Source organism: Rhinopithecus roxellana, chromosome 5, assembly GCF_007565055.1.
Source record: "Rhinopithecus roxellana isolate Shanxi Qingling chromosome 5, ASM756505v1, whole genome shotgun sequence".
NCBI lineage: Eukaryota > Metazoa > Chordata > Mammalia > Primates > Cercopithecidae > Rhinopithecus > Rhinopithecus roxellana.
The window spans coordinates 43,619,640-43,635,808 of record NC_044553.1 but is presented as its reverse complement, the minus strand read 5'-3'; the positions used below and the strand labels follow the sequence as shown (position 1 = coordinate 43,635,808).

General features: G+C 36.4%; 1 protein-coding gene across 6 annotated transcripts in view; it reads right to left on the bottom strand.

The window, feature by feature from the left end:
• The window catches only part of TEX9 (testis expressed 9), a 91,411-nt gene that overhangs the window by 55,748 nt on the left and 19,494 nt on the right, over positions 1-16,169 (bottom strand). For 4 of the 6 annotated variants that reach the window (XM_030930419.1, XM_010374284.1, XM_030930418.1 and 1 more), the window contains exons 4-7: positions 9,106-9,185; positions 3,952-4,000; positions 3,080-3,162; positions 1,044-1,219 (exon numbers count right to left, since the gene is read on the bottom strand). In XM_030930419.1, coding sequence (XP_030786279.1) covers positions 1,044-1,219; positions 3,080-3,162; positions 3,952-4,000; positions 9,106-9,143 — 346 coding nt within the window. In that variant the 5' untranslated portion in view covers positions 9,144-9,185. The remainder of the gene's footprint in view (positions 1-1,043; positions 1,220-3,079; positions 3,163-3,951; positions 4,001-9,105; positions 9,186-16,169) is intronic. The other 2 variants (XM_030930420.1, XM_030930421.1) reach the window with 1 other exon arrangement.

The following is a 16,169-nucleotide window of genomic DNA, read 5'->3' as shown; positions in this document are numbered from 1 at the left end:
GTATCATCCCTTTTGGTACCGTCCTCATGATAGTGAGTTCTCACGAAATCTGGTTGTTTAAAAACATGTAGCACCTTCCCCCTCTATCTCTTGTTTGTGATCCCACTGTGTGAGGTGCCTCACTCCCTGTTTGCCTTCCGCCATGATTGGAAGTTTCCTGTGGCCTCCCCAGAAGCAGAAACTGGTATTCTTCCTGTACAGCTTACAGTACCGTGAGCCAATTAAACCTTTTCTTTATAAATTACACAGTCTTAGGTATTTCTTTATAGCAGTGCAGGAACAGACTAATACATACACTTTATGATCATCTAATACAAACTGCTAAATTTTCAAATGAATAAACTGCTATTACAGAGGGGCCAAGTGGCTTGCCTGTAGTCACAATTAATTGTATTATAGTTCGGCAGTAACTAGTTCATATATACTCAATTGTCTTACTTTTTTGTTTCAATAGCATAGGAGGCTCCTCATAAATTTAGTAATGTTTTTAGTTGATTGAAATTTAGTATTATTATTCTAGTGATATGCAAAGAATGAGTTAATAAGAAAAATTATATACATTAGAAAATTCATTTGCTTATTTTACCTGATGCAACGTCAATTCATTTGTCCTTTTGCGTGTGTTGATTTAACATGCAATTAATAAAATATAGTAACAGTAAACGAAAAAATTCAGAAAAACTTTTTAAATATTGTAACAATAAGCAATGGGTATTTTAAGTTGAAATGGATTCAATCAAACCAGTAAATACAGTCTTTTTTATTTTTACTTTTTATAATGCAAAATATGAAACATAAAAGTAGGCAAGTTCAATGAACCCCATTTACCCACTGCCTATCTTTAACAATGACTGACTCATGGCCAATTTTATTTCATCTATAATCCCATTCATTCCTCCCTCCACTACATCCTACTAGATTATACTGAAACAAACCAAGACATCACAATACATTTTTTTTAATGTAAGAAATAGTTCCCCAAGACTTCTTCTTCTAAGTAACTGTGCTATAAAGATAAAAATAAGAAACAAAAGAAAATCTACCTGTTCCAATGTCATTACTAACACCAGAAAAAATATCATCTGTATATTCAGGTAAGCCTTCTTCCTCCAGTTGCCCTTCAATTTTGCTAATTGTTTTTGCAAGGGAAAAGTCTGAGAAGTCCTCTGGAATGGCAACATCGTCGGCAGTTTGGACATCGGAGTATTTCAATTTAACACTAAAACATAAAAATTAAATACATATGTATGTATACACATACGTGTGAACAAAATAGAAAGGTAGAAAGGATATATGCCTTTTACCCAAATAAGCAGATCAAAATTATTATAAATTTAAATTTATGATGAAATCTGTAATGGATATTAAAGCTTATATTATAAGAGACTACTATTACACATTTTAAATTGATGATGAAATCTACATATGATACTTTCAAGGACTATATTACAAGAGACTTAGCAGATTTTTGGTCTTTATGAATCGCATGACCACAGAGCTAGAGAAGGCTTTATGAGGCCAGATGGTCTAGACTTTGCCTCCATATAAGGGAATACCAAAACTAAGAGTACTGCACTTGGCCTCCTAGGTCAAATCCAGCCTGTGGCTTTGAAATTTACATGCCTCTGGAGAAAAACTGTACAAACTGACATCACCCTGGCCATAATTCTGCAAACAGCAAAGAAAAATACCTCTTGAGAAAGAATTATAGAGTGAAGAGCTAATAGCTCAAACAACATTTTCTTCCACCCAAAGAAACACATTCTACCACGATCAGTATTAACCAAAAAGTTGGATTTGATTTTTTTTTTAATGAAATGGAGAAGACCGACAAAATAAAACTCATTTCTAAAGGCACTGAGGAATGGGCCAGGCCTAATTCATTGACACATCAACAAATTTATGGTTCTGAAAGCCAAATTCACTTTTAAAACATAAGCAAATGCTTCAGAATTCTTTTCTTTTCATTTTAATTTTTTGTGGGTACACAGTAGGTGTACGTATTTATGAGATGTTTTGATACAGGAATGCAATGTGAAATGAGCACGTTATGAAGAAGTGGGTATCCATCCCCTCAAGCATTTATTGTTTGAATTACAAACAATCTAATTACACTCTTTAAGTTATTTTAAAAAGATAATTAAGTTATTATTGGCTATAGTCACCCTATTGTGCTATCAAATAGTAGGTCTTGGTCTTCAGAATTCTATTTGAAAAATCAACTTTTTTTAAAAAAAAATGTGAAGTCTGACAAGGTAACCCTTTGCAGTTAGGTATGCATGTATGTGGCCTGTAAGTTCTTTTCTTCAATCTATTGTAATTTTCTGTTCCTTATCACTTTACTCTATTTTTTTTCCATCCCTTTTATTTAAAAAAAAAAAGTTATTTAAACAATTAAAAGACACAAAAATGAACAAAGATTTTTCCAAAATTACAATGCAATGATCAGTTTGGGTAAGTAATAGACATATAAATGTAATAACTGACTGATGATGGTTGGTGCAACTCAATCCTCCACCTTTTCTAGAAAGCATCCTATCCTAGGGAGCATCCTGGGTCCCTTTTTATGCCTATAATACTAAGAACTGTCTTGAATTCTTTCTCACCAAAAACAATAAAATGTAAATTATAATTATATTACAGTCCTATTTAGAGCATGGCGAATAATTCTGTAGCTCAACAGACAAAATAATGTATGCACTTTGTCAAATACTCAAAACCTAGACTATTGAGCCTATTTGAGAGAACTAGGCAGCGATCAAAAAACAAAACAAAACAAAACAAACACCTCAGTTGCAGTCACAGTTCTAAGAGAATAAATCACTAGAAATAACATATATAAAAATTTTAGATTTAGAATTTTTCTTGAGAACAATATAAAATATTTGTTAACTGCTGCAAAACATTTCTGAGTAGAAAATGTTCTAAATTACTGAATGTGGATAAGACATATGCGGGGTAACTTAATGTTTAGGGTATAAAAAGATCTGGAAAACAAACAGAGCTTAATAATTAAGAATGATGGTATTGTGAATTATAAAACTAAAAAAAAAGAAATACTTTGAAAACTATACTGTACCTTGAATTTGTTTTCCTTCCTTTATTTGCAGAGTGTAATTTGTTTTGAACCTTGTTTACAGGATCAATGTTTTTGGTCTTTGGCTACATTAAAAGAATTGAAAGTATTGATTAATACTAGTCTAATCATTTGCCAAAGAAAGCAATTCTGTAACACATAGAATTGCTATTTTGCTACACAGAAAAACTGCTAGTTTGATGGAATTACCAAAAATGTGTTTTCAAGAATATCACAACTCTATAGCTGGAAAAGACCTAGATAATACCAAAACCAAGAAATTCAAGGATAAGGAAAATGAGTCCTAACGATTCAGTGGTATTCAGCTAGCCAGTGGACTGTCATGAATAAATCTGGACATTCTGACTCACAGAATTTAGTTCTCCTCATGAACCAATTATTCCCCAGGCAGGCCTTCCGTGGCCTTCAGGTATACAGTTCCCTTGGCTTAGGTCTCCATGGATGGGAAACATAGATCCCAGCATATTCTACACCTAGAAGAGTGATCTCTACACTGTAAATATTTAAATGAACAAACTTTTCAAATCACCTTCTTTGCATATGAGTATCATTCTTTTTCAGGTCTTCGCTCTACTAGATGTAAGCTTCAGAAAAAAAATAAGCCTCAGTTTACAAAGTCATTTCGCCTAGAATTTTTTCCACTGTACCTCCAAATTATTCAGTGAAATTATGAGACAACAAAGGATTCCATTTATTATATGAGTGATATTTCATAAATGCATCCCTCTGAGTATCAAGGTTTATATTGTTTCTGTTGAGTCATACCCCTTCTCTGCTTTGTCTAAGAAAAGTCTAAAAAAATAACCTAAGTTCTACAGAATATAATTGTATTCAAAAAAAGTTTAATTTCATACCTTAGTTTCTGAATGAAGATGAACTATCCCTTCAGATGGTAACAGACCTCTACAGACCAAAAATAAACATTATACATTAATAATAGATGACATTGAGCTGAGACAATGATATTCAACTTTGCTATAATTCTAGTTATCCACATGTTAATTTATTTTGAATGAGTACCATAAACAAGAAAAATGCTTTGGTTAAATAATTCACCTTTGAGAAGATACACTATAATGCCAATATTCTAGTAGGAAACTAGCAAAAATTTTAATGAATGGAAATCATCAAGAGTAATTGTGGGCTATCCACAGCGATTACCCATTTTACAAATGATTCACCACAGGGCTTTTTATTATGAGCCCACTCAATGTTACCGTTCTTTTAATCCACTTAAAACACTTGGTCAGTGCCTGTTTTCCTCATTATACTGTGAACTGTATGAGGGCAGAAATCATGTCTGCCTTATTCAATATTCTATGCCTAGTCAATTTAAAAGCTTATATGCCAGGTACTACTGGCTTAAGTATTTGTTGAGTGCATGAATAAACACATCTAAAATGCAATTTATTTTTATACACAAGGTTTTCAAAATATATTTGTAGTTTAAAACAAGGAGTGTTGGCCGGGCGCGGTGGCTCACGCTTGTAATCCCAGCACTTTGGGAGGCCAAGGCGGGCAGATCACAAGGTCAGGAGATTGAGACCATCCTGGCTAACACAATGAAACCCCGTCTCTACTAAAAATACAAAAAATTAGCCAGGCGTGGTGGCGGGCACCTGTAGTCCCAGCTACTTGGGAGCCTGAGGAAGGAGAATGGCATGAACCCAGGAGGTGGAGCTTTCAGTGAGCCGAGATTGCGCCACTGCACTCCAGAGCGAAACTCCGTCTCAAACAACAACAACAAAAAAACAAGGAGTGTTTATGGAGGTCTGCAAACTATGGCCCACAGGCTGAATCCACCCACTCATTCATTTATGTATGATCTATGGCTGTTTTCACACTACAACCTTAAAGTTAAGTAGGTACAACACAGACTAACCCACAAATCTAAAAATATTTGCTATCTGCCCCTTTACAGAAAAAGTTTGCCTAACACATTGTCTTGGGCATTGTATTTACATCTCTGAAAACATACCATGTTAGCATCCATTATTGCTATGAAAAAAACTCCATCATATCCCCTGAGAAGTCCTAACCATTGGAGAGGACATACAACTAAAATTATTTTCCATCAGGTGCCTCCCACTGAGTTAGCCATGCATAAGTTTTTTCAGTATTAAATACAAAGATACACTTAGATAAATAAACCTCTTAACTATTAGAAATACCTCTGGGAAGAAAAAAAGGCTTTCAAAATATGTTAAAAATTACAGAAACTAAAGAATCACTCTCACAAATGACATGAAAATGTTTCCAAATATTATACAAATTTTAAGTGTCCTCTTTAATCTTCCTCATTTTAAATTAATGTTTGTCATTTCTTTAGTACATTTTCTGTACCTCTCATTCCATTCCCCAACACACATGCATACATATCAGTCAAAAGACATTTAAGGGTTATCTGTCTCCATCAGATTTTGCAATGATATTACTTTGCTAGTGTATTTCCATGAAAAATAAGCCATAATATGGTATTCTTACTTTTGTTTAACTCCATGAAATGTTTGTAATATGATGGAAATGACTGTATGGTAAACCATGCTTCAAGCAGACTGGAGGATATGTATACTACGTTATTAGGAAATTAAACTCTGGCTTCCCATCACATTTTTTGACAGAGTCATCCTGGGTGTTGAAGACCTATTTAAATATATTCTTCCTTATTTAGGTGGAATATCATTGTTCCAACCTGAAATGAATGGTTTCTTTACAGAATTATCTCCCATATTCAGCAATTCCCAACTGATCACCAAATGCCATGTTTTACATGGTAAAAGCCATCTGTTCAAACAGTAGCATTAAAAAAAACTGATAGATAAACAGAGCATTATCATCACAACATCATCTGTTGTCAGTATCATTTCAGTTCTTCAGTTTACTGGATAAACACCATGTTAAATCTTATGTATAATCCAAATTTTGGAATTTTTATAACTTAAATCTTTTTTCACAGAATATCAGAGTATTACATCTAATAAAGTGGTTTCATGTTATATGTATGCATACATATGTATATCAAAATACAAAAATGTGTAATTGAGGTACTTAAAAAATACTCAAAAGCAACACATATTAACTTCTTGGAAGCAAGATCAGGTCTGTTTACTCATCACTGTAATACCAGTAGTTATGCCTGGCACTAACAGTGTTCAAAAATTATTTTTTTCAGGTTTGAGACATAACTGATATATCATACAATATACTTTTTTTACATATACAGTTCAATATGTTTTAGCAAACGTATACTGTCACATAACCACCACAACCACACGACAGAGAATATTTCCATCATCTCAAAAAGTTCCCTTGTGTTCCTTGGTAGTCCCCTAACCCCTACTGAAGCCCCAGACAACCACTTTGATTTCTGTCCCTAAAGCTCTGCCTTTTCCAGAGCATCAAATAAGTGGAAACATAGATTATGTATGTTTTTTAGCCTGACTTCTTTCACTTAGCAAATATGTTGTTATTCTACTAGTAGTTCATGGCTTTTTATTGCCAAGTAGTATTCCACTGCATGGATATACCATAATTTGTTCATCCAGCCACCATTTGATAAATATTTGAATTATTTCCAGGTTTTGGTAATTATGAATAAAACCGATCTAAAAATTCACATGCAGGTTTTTTCATGGATATATGTTTATATTTCTCTTGGGCAAATATCTAGGAAGGGAAATACTGGATTGTATGCAATAATTATTTTTGAATACATGAATAATATCCCAATATTTCACATGAGCCAAATATACTGCCATGTAGGAATAAACTTCTCTTTTGTCTCTAAACCCTGTAGGGCTGTGCACCTCTTACAGCCTGCTTCTCGATCTTAGAATACTGGGAGGTGGGGTACCCATAGCTGTTTTAATATTTTAAAAGCCACAAATAATTTTAGTCCATTCTTAGAGTTTCTTTGCTGATAAAACTTTCCCCCAAACTAGTGAGTTTCTTCCTTATTTAATTTCAGTCAGTTCTACATGCCATTACATCACCTACAATTCTTTCCAAAACTAATTCTTTATTTATTTCTTCACCTGACCTCTCTTTCTCAATTTAAAAATGGGTTACTTTTGATGGGTGAAGCACACCAACATGGCACAAGTATACATATGTAACAAACCTGCACGTTATGCACATGTACCCTAGAACTTAAAGTATAATAATAAAATTAAATTAAATTTAAAAAATGGGTTACTTTAACACTGTCAAGCTTCTAAGGAGAGACTATAACTTTAGTTAGGTCTTTGCCGTGGGTCATTTTACCCAAATGAAAAGTTTCACTATGTGCCATTTAATCTGATTCTTGCCCTGAGAAGCCTTAATCCATTGGAAAATTTTAACAATAGTCATAAAGTCCACATGTTTAGTCTGATATTTGCCTCAAGGTTGAATTTTGATAGGCTTTTGTTCCTTATAGATTTTCTCGATTTTACCTTGTAATTCTTGAGTTTACTCCACAACTTGACAATTACAAGGGTAATCAAGAGTGTGCTACTGGCATAATGACAGCTATATAGATCAATGGAATAGATATGAAAGTCCAAAAATAAAACCATATGTCTACAGTCAACTGATTTTTGATAAGAGTGCTAAGAACATTCAACGGGGAAAGAATAATCTTCTCAACAAATAATGCTGAGACAAATGGCTATCCATATGCAAAAGAATGGAGGTTGACTCTTATACCACATACAAAAATTAACTCAAAATGGATCAAAGAACCTGAATCTAAGAGTTAAAACCATAAAGCTCTTCAAAGAAATCATGATTGTAAATCTTTGTGACTCTGAATTAGATAATCAGGTATTCCCTTTTATTTCTGCTTGTAAATCAGCCAAATCTTTCCCAAACTTGTCTCTTCAAGAGCACATACTGAGGCTGGGCACGGTGGCTCATGCCTGTAATCCCAGCACTTTGGGAGGCCGAGGTGGGCGGATCACGAGGTCAGGAGATCGAGACCATCCTGGCTAACACGGTGAAACCCCGTCTCTACTAAAAATACAAAAAAAATTAGCCGGACGCGGTGGCAGGTGCCTGTAGTCCCAGCTACTCGGGAGGCTGAGGCAGGAGAATGGCGTGAACCCAGGAGGCGGAGCTTGCAGTGAGCTGAGATCCAGCCACTGCACTCCAGCCTGGGCAACAGAGCGAGACTCAGTCTCCAAAAAAAAAAAAAAAAGACCACATACTGCTAATATTGTGTTTCAGCCTCTTTCCCCAGAGAACAAGTTCATTAGACACCTGTTGTGCCTCCCAATTTACCACAGATGACAGTTTTACTAAATTCATTGCCACTACATAACATTAATCCTTTATCTTTTCAGCCTCCAATATCAGTTTCCTTGCTGGTTCCCACCTAACTGCTAAGGTAATGCCACACTTCTGAGTTTTTGTTACGCAGCATTCCATTCCCAATACCAATTTCAACATTAGCAAAGATAAGCAGGCTAGTAACCTAAAAATTCCAGCGGCTTAACCCATTCAATGCAGCCATAGTGAGGAAGAAGGACCCTTTTTTCTACATGTTCCACACACGGTCACCCAGAGACCAGGCTAGGAGATTTTACCAATTGGAATTTTACTCATCTTCATGGCTGGAAAGTCAGCTGGCGGTTCACACACCAATTCTTGTCTGTTTTGGCTTGGAAAAGATTAACTAAACTTCTATTCATAGCCCACTGACAACTGTAAGAGACCTGGAATGTTTGGTGATCATCATTGTGTCTGCTACAATATGATTTCATAGTTTTATTCACATCAATTATATACTTTTTCCTGTTTCCTCTCTAAAGTTTTTAAAATGAGGACAAGAATATACATTTCAAAATAATATTTTGAAAATTACATGAGATAAAGGGCTTACACTGTGTCGGATTGGTATAAGCCCCCTATATATACATTATTCTTAAAATTATAGAATTTTCAATGTTTGCATGCAAAAAGATCTTACATAGTTAAAGATCCATGTACATCATTTTAAAAGAAGGTGCTTGAGAATTTAAGTTACTTACCTTAAACTGTAATCATCTTCATCATCACATGATTTCATTTGTTTTGAAACAGGCCTAGATCGTACTTCTTGCCGATCTCTCTTAAATGATTAAAGAAAGGTCATATATCATACAGAAAAAAAACCAAACCACTAAGATATATTCAAGTGCCTCTCTGAACATTCATCATTTCAGAACTGTCCTAGGTTTCCATAACATAAAGGCACAGAATTCTAAATGCTATAGTATGAAGATAAGGTCTATAACACTAGTTGCACCTTTCATTTGTTATGGGTTAAAAAATTCCATCCTAAGGGGGAAATGTAAGAATATCAAGGCCTTTACACAATATTTCTAATTCCGGCTTCCCCACCCCTTTAGAGTCTTCCAACTTACACAGTATACAATAGAAATTAGAAGTAGGCACAAGACATTTTTTAAAAAATTCACTTAATGGGTAGAAAAATTTGTCTCAAATCAGGAAAATCTTCAGTGTTGAGAAGACTGTGAAGATGCTAAAAGTGAAGTATCAGGAGTAAAAGCTTTTGACAAAGACACATCAAGAAATTAAAGTGAGGCAAGATGGTGGAATAGAAGCCTACACTATTCATACCCTCTGCAGGAACACCAAATTTTAACAACTACCTGCACATAAAAATATCATCATGAGAGCTAAAAATCAGGTGAGCAATCACAGTACCTGGTTTTAACTTCATATCATTGAAAGAGTCATTGAAGAAGGTTGGAAAGACTTAAATCGCTGACACCACCCCTCCCTGACTCACTCCTGCAGTGGCTGTGCAGCCTGAAGAGTCTGTGCACTTGGGGGAGGGACAGCACAGTGAATGGGGGACTGTACACTGAACTCAGTGCTGCCCTGTCAGAGTGGAGAGCAAAGTCGTGTGGGGCTGAGACAGTATCCATGCATGGAGGAAGCATTTGGACCAGCTACATCCAGAGGAAAATCGCCCATCTTGTGGGTCAGAACTCCAGTTTGTCAGCAAGTCAGCACCACTGGCCAAAGTGCTCTGGGGTCCTAGGTAAACCTGAAAGCAGTCTAGGATACAAAGACTCCAATTTCTAGGCAAACCCTAGTGCTGGGCTCAGCTCAGAGCCAGAGGACTAGGGTGGCACATAGGGAGACACCAACTGTGACCTAGGGAAACACCAACTGGGGCACTAAAGGATTGCTTCCGCCATGCCTTCCCCAACACCAAGCAGTGCAGTTCACAACAACAAAAGTGTCTCCTTCCTTCTGTTTAAGGAGAGGAGAGGAAAGACTAAAGAGGACATTATCTTGCATCTTGGATACCACCTCGGCCATGGAAGGCATCCAATGGGGTGCCAGGCAGAGTCATACAGCCACCATTACAAGCCCTAGCTCCTGAACGACATTTCTAGACACACCCTGGGCCAAGAGGGAACCTGCTGCCTTGAAGGGGAGGACCTAGTTCTGACAGCGTTCATCACCTGCTGACTAAAGGGACCTTGGGCCTCAAATACCAGCAGCAATACCAAGGTATTAATAGTAGGCCATGGCCCTTGGGCTCTGAGACACACTGACTTCAGGGGTGGCCCAGCACATTCCCAGTTATAGTGGTTACAGTGAAAAAGACTCCTTCTGCTTGTGAAAGCAGAGGGAAAAGTAAAGGGACTTTTGTCTTGCACCTTAAGTACCAGCACAGCCACAGCAGAGCAGAGCACCAAGTGGACTCTTGGGGTCCCTGATTCTAGGATTTGACTCTTAGACAGCATTTCTAGATTTGCCCAGGGCCAGAGAGGAGCCCATTCCCTTGAAGGGTGAGTCCCAGGCCTGGCAATATTCACCACAACCTGACTGAAAAGCCCTTGGGCTTTAAGTGAACACTAGCAGTGGCCTGGCAAAACCCTGCTATGGACTGGTGGTCGTGGTGACCACAAGGAGAGGCTCCTCTGCCTGTGGAAAGGGGAGGGGAGAGCGTGAAGGACTTTATGTTATAGTCTGAGTGCCACCTTAGCCACAGAACACTAGAGCACCAGATAAATTCCTAAGATTTCTAACTTCAATCTCTGACTACTAGACAGCATCTCTGGACCCACCCAGGGCCTAGGGGAACTCGCCACCCTGAAGGAAAGGACACAAACCTGGCTGGCCTCAACACCTGCTGATTGTAGAGCTCTAGGGCCTTGAGTCAATATAGGTGGTAGCCAGGTAGTGTTTATAGCAGGTTGTGGGCAAGATCCAGTGCTGTTCCGGCTTCAGGTTTGACCCAGCACAATCCCAGTGGTGCTGGGTGCAGGGGTGCTTGCATCACCTAGTTTCATCACCCCTAGTTTGCATCACCTAGTTGCATCACCCCTAGTTTCAGACAGCTCAGCACAGAGAGAAAGAGACTCCGTTTGTCTGGGAGAAAATAAAGGAAGAGAAAGAGTCTCTGTCTGGTAACCCAGAGAATTCTTCCAGATCTTATCCAAGACCACCAAGGCCTCTACAAGTCGGCAAGAACCCTAGTGGTATTGGGCAGGGGACCCAAGTCCCTTTAAATAACTGGAAAGCCTTCTCAAGAAAAACTGGCACAAATAAGCCCAGACTGTGAAGAGTACAATACTTAACTCTTCAATGCCTACACACTGACAAACATCTACAAGCATCAAGATCATCCAGGAAAACATGGCTTTCCAAATGAACTAAATAAGATACCAGTGACCAATCCTGGAAAAACAGAGACATGTGACCTTTCAGACAGTGAATTCAAAAGAGCTGTTTTGAGAGAGCTCAAAGAATCTCAAATAACGGAAAAGGAGTTCAAAATTCTATCAGATAAATTTAACAAAGAGATTGAAGTAATTAAAAAGAACCAAGCAGAAATTCTGGAGTTAAAAATGCACCTGACATACTGAAGACTGCATCAGAGTCTCTTAATAGCAGAACCAATCAAGCAGAAGAATTAGTAATCCTGAAGACATGCTATTTGAAAATACAAAGGAGACAAAAGAAAAAAGAATGAAGCATGCCTACAACATCTAGAAAATAGGCTCAAAGGGACAAATATAAGAGTTATTGGTCTCAAAGGAGAGGCAGAAAGAGAGATAGAGGGAGAAAGTTTATTTGAAGGGATAATATCAGAGAACTTCCCAAACCTAGAGAAAGTTATCAATGTTCAAATAAAAGAAGATTATAGAACACCAAGCAGATTTAACACAAAAAAGACTACCTCAAGGCATTTAATAATCAAACTCCCAAAGGTCAAGGATAAAGGATCCTAAAAACAGCAAGAGAAAAGAAACAAACAACATACAAAGAAGCTCCAATACATCTAGCAGCAGACTTCTCAGTGGAAACCCTACAGACCAGGAAAGAGTGGCATGACATGTTTAAAGGGCTGAAGAAAAAAAATCTTTTACCTTAGAATAGTATATCCAGCAAAAATATCCTTCAAACATTAAAGAGAATAACAGATCTTCCCAGAAAAACAAAAGCTGAGGCATTCCATCAACACTAGACCTGTCCCACAAGAAATGCTAAAGGTAGTTCTTTAATCTAAAAGAAAAGGATATTAAGCAAGAAGAAATCATCTGAAGGTACAAAACTCACTGGTAATAGTAAACATACAGAAAAACACAGAATATTATAACATTGTAATTGAGTGTAAACTACTCTTAAGTAGAAAGACTAAATGATGAACCAATTAAAAATAATAACTACAACAACTTTTTAAGACATAAACAGTACAAGAAGACAGAAACAGTAACAAGTCAAAAACTAGGGAGATAAAAGTGTAGAGCTTGTATTAGTTTTCTTTTTGCATGTTTGTTTATGCAATCAGTGTCAAGTTGTCATCAGCTTTAAACAATGGGTTATAAGATAGTATTTGCAAGCCTCACAGTAACCTCAAGTCAAAAAAACATACAATGACCACATAAAAAAATAAAAATCAGGAAATTAAATTATACCACAAGAGAAAATCACTTTCAATAAAAGGAAAACAGGAAGGAATACCACAAGACAACTGGTAAACAAATAATGAAATGGCAGGATTAAGGCCCTTATCAGTAATAACATTGAATGTAAATGGACTAAACTCTTCAATCGAAAGACGGACTGGTTTAATGGATGATAAAACAAGACCCTATGATCTGTTGCTTACAAGAAACATACTTCACTTATAAAGATATATATAGACTGAAAATAAAAAGGGTAGAAAAAGATATTCTACACCAAAAAGAAAAAAAAAGCAGGAGAACCTATACTTAGACAAAATAGATTTCAAAACAAAAACTGTAAGAAGAGACAAAGAAGGTCATTATATAATGCTAAACAGGTCAATCCAGCAACAGGATATAATGATTGTATATATATGCACACAACACTGGAGCACCCAGGTACATAAAGCAAATATTATTTGAGTTAAAGAGAGAGCTAGACTGCAATACAATAATAGCTGGAGACTTCAGCACCCACTTTTGGCACTGGACAGATTTCCCAGAAAGAACTCAACAAACATCAGACTGAATCTGCACTACAGAACAAGTGGGCCCAATAGACATTTACAGAACATTTCATCCAAAGGCTACAGATACACATTATTCTCCTCAGCATGAATATCATTCTCAAGGACAGACCATATGTTAGGTCACAAAACAAGCTGTAAAATATTTTAAAAACTGAAATAATATCAAGCATCTTCTCTGACCACATGGAATAAAACTAGACATTAATAACCAGAACTTTGGAAACTATACAAAGACACAGAAATTAGATGACATGCACCTAAATTACCAGTGGGTAAATGAAGAAAATAAGAAGGAAATCGAGAAATTTCTTGAAACAAATGATAATGAAAACACAACATGCCAAGATCTATGGGATATAGTGAAAGCAGTACTAAGAGGGAAATTTATGCAGCTGTAAGTGCCTACAACAAAAAAGAACAAAAACTTCAAATAAATGACTTAGCAATGCATCTTTTCTTCCTTTTTTTTTTTTTTTTTTTTTTTTGTTTGTTTGTTTGTTTGTTAGTTTGAGACAGAGAGAAACTCTGATGCCCAGGCTGTAGTGCAGTGGCATGATCATGGCTCACTACAGACTGGACCTTCCTGGGCTCAACCATCCTCCCTCCTCAGCCCCCCAAGTAGTTGGAACTACAGGCGTGCACCACCACATCTGACTAATTTGTATTTTTTTCTAGAGATGGACTTTCACCATGTTGCCCAGGCTGGTCTCAAACTTCCAGGTTCAAGTTGCATGCCTTGGCCACCCAAAGTGCTGGTATTACAGGCATCAGCCACCACATCCAGCCAGCAATGCATCCTAACAGAAAAGCAAAAGCAAACCAAAGCCAAAATTAGTAGAAGAAAAGAAATGAAGATTAGAGCATTTGAGATTAGAGCATAGAGAATTTGAAATGAAGAAAAGATTGATGAAACAAAAAGTTTGTTTTTTTTAAGATAAGCAAAATTAATAGACTAACAAAGAAAATAAGGGAGACGACTCAAATAAATAAAATTAGAGATTAAAAAGGAGGCATTACAACTGACAATGCAGAAATTCAAAGGCTCATTAATGGCTATTATGAGCAACTATATGTCAATAAATTGGAAAATCTAGAGGAAACAGATAAATTCCTAGACACATACATAAACCTACCAAGATTGAACCATGAAGAAATCCAAAACCTAAACAGAACAATAATAAGTAATAAGGTTGAAGCCACAACAAAAAAATTTTCCCAGTAAAGAAAAGCCCAGGACCTGATGGCTGCACTGTGAATTCTATTGAACATTTAAAGAAGAACTCATACCAAACCAACTCAAACTATTCCAAAAATTGGAGGAGGAGGGACTACTTCCAAACTCATTTTATGAGGCTAGTATTACCCTGATACCAAAACCAAAGACACATCAAGAAAAGAAAACTACGTGCCAATATCTCTAATGAATATTGATGTAAAAATCCTCAAAAATACTAACAAACAGAATTCAGTAATATATTAAAAAGATCATTTGTCATGACCATGTGGGATTTACCCCAGGGATGCAAGGACGGTTCAGCATACACAAATCAATCAATGTGATACATCATATCAACAGAATGAAGGACAAAAACCATATGATCATTTCAACTGATCCTGGAAAAGCATTTGATAAAATTCAACATCCCTTCCTGGTAAACACACTTCAAAAACTGGGTATAAAAGGAACAGACCTCAATATAATAAAAGTCATATATGACAGACCCACAGCTAGTGTAATACCGAATGGGAAAAACTGACCGTCTTTCCTTTAAGATCTGGCCTACTTTCACCACTGTTATTCAACATAGTACTGAAAGTACTAACTAGAGCAATCAGACAAGATAAAGAAATAAAGGGCATCCAAATTAGAAGGAAGAAGTCAAATTATCCTCATTTGCAGATGATATGCTCTTGTATTTGGAAAAACCGAAAGACTCCACCAAAAACTATTAGAAATGATAAACTCAGTAAAGTTGCAGGATACAAGATCAACATACAAAAATCAGTAGTGTTTCTGTATGTCAACAATCTGAAAAAGAAATTAAAAAGTAACCCCATTTACAACAGCCACAAATAAAATACCTAGGACTTAATATAACCAAATCAGTAGAATATCTCTACAACAAAAACTGTAAAACATCAATGAAAGAATTTGAAGAGGACACCAAAAAATGGAAAGATATTCCATGTTCATGGATTAGAAAAATCAATATTGTTAAAATATTCATACTACCCAAAGCAATCTACAGATTCAATGCAACCCCTTGCAAAATACCAATCACATTTTCACAGAAGCAGAAAAAACAATCCTAAAATTTATGTGGAACCACAACAGACTCAGAATAGCCAATGCTACCCTAAGCAAAAAGAACAAAACTGGAGAAATCACATTACCTGGCTTCAAATTATACTATGGTGCTATAGTAACCAAAACATCAGAGTGCTGGCATAAAAACAGACACACACACCAATGGAACAGAATAGAGAAAATCCAGAAACAAATCCATACACCTACAGTGAACTCATTTTTGACAAGGTTGCCAAGAACATACACAAAGGGAAAACGGAATATCCACATGCAGAAGAATGAGA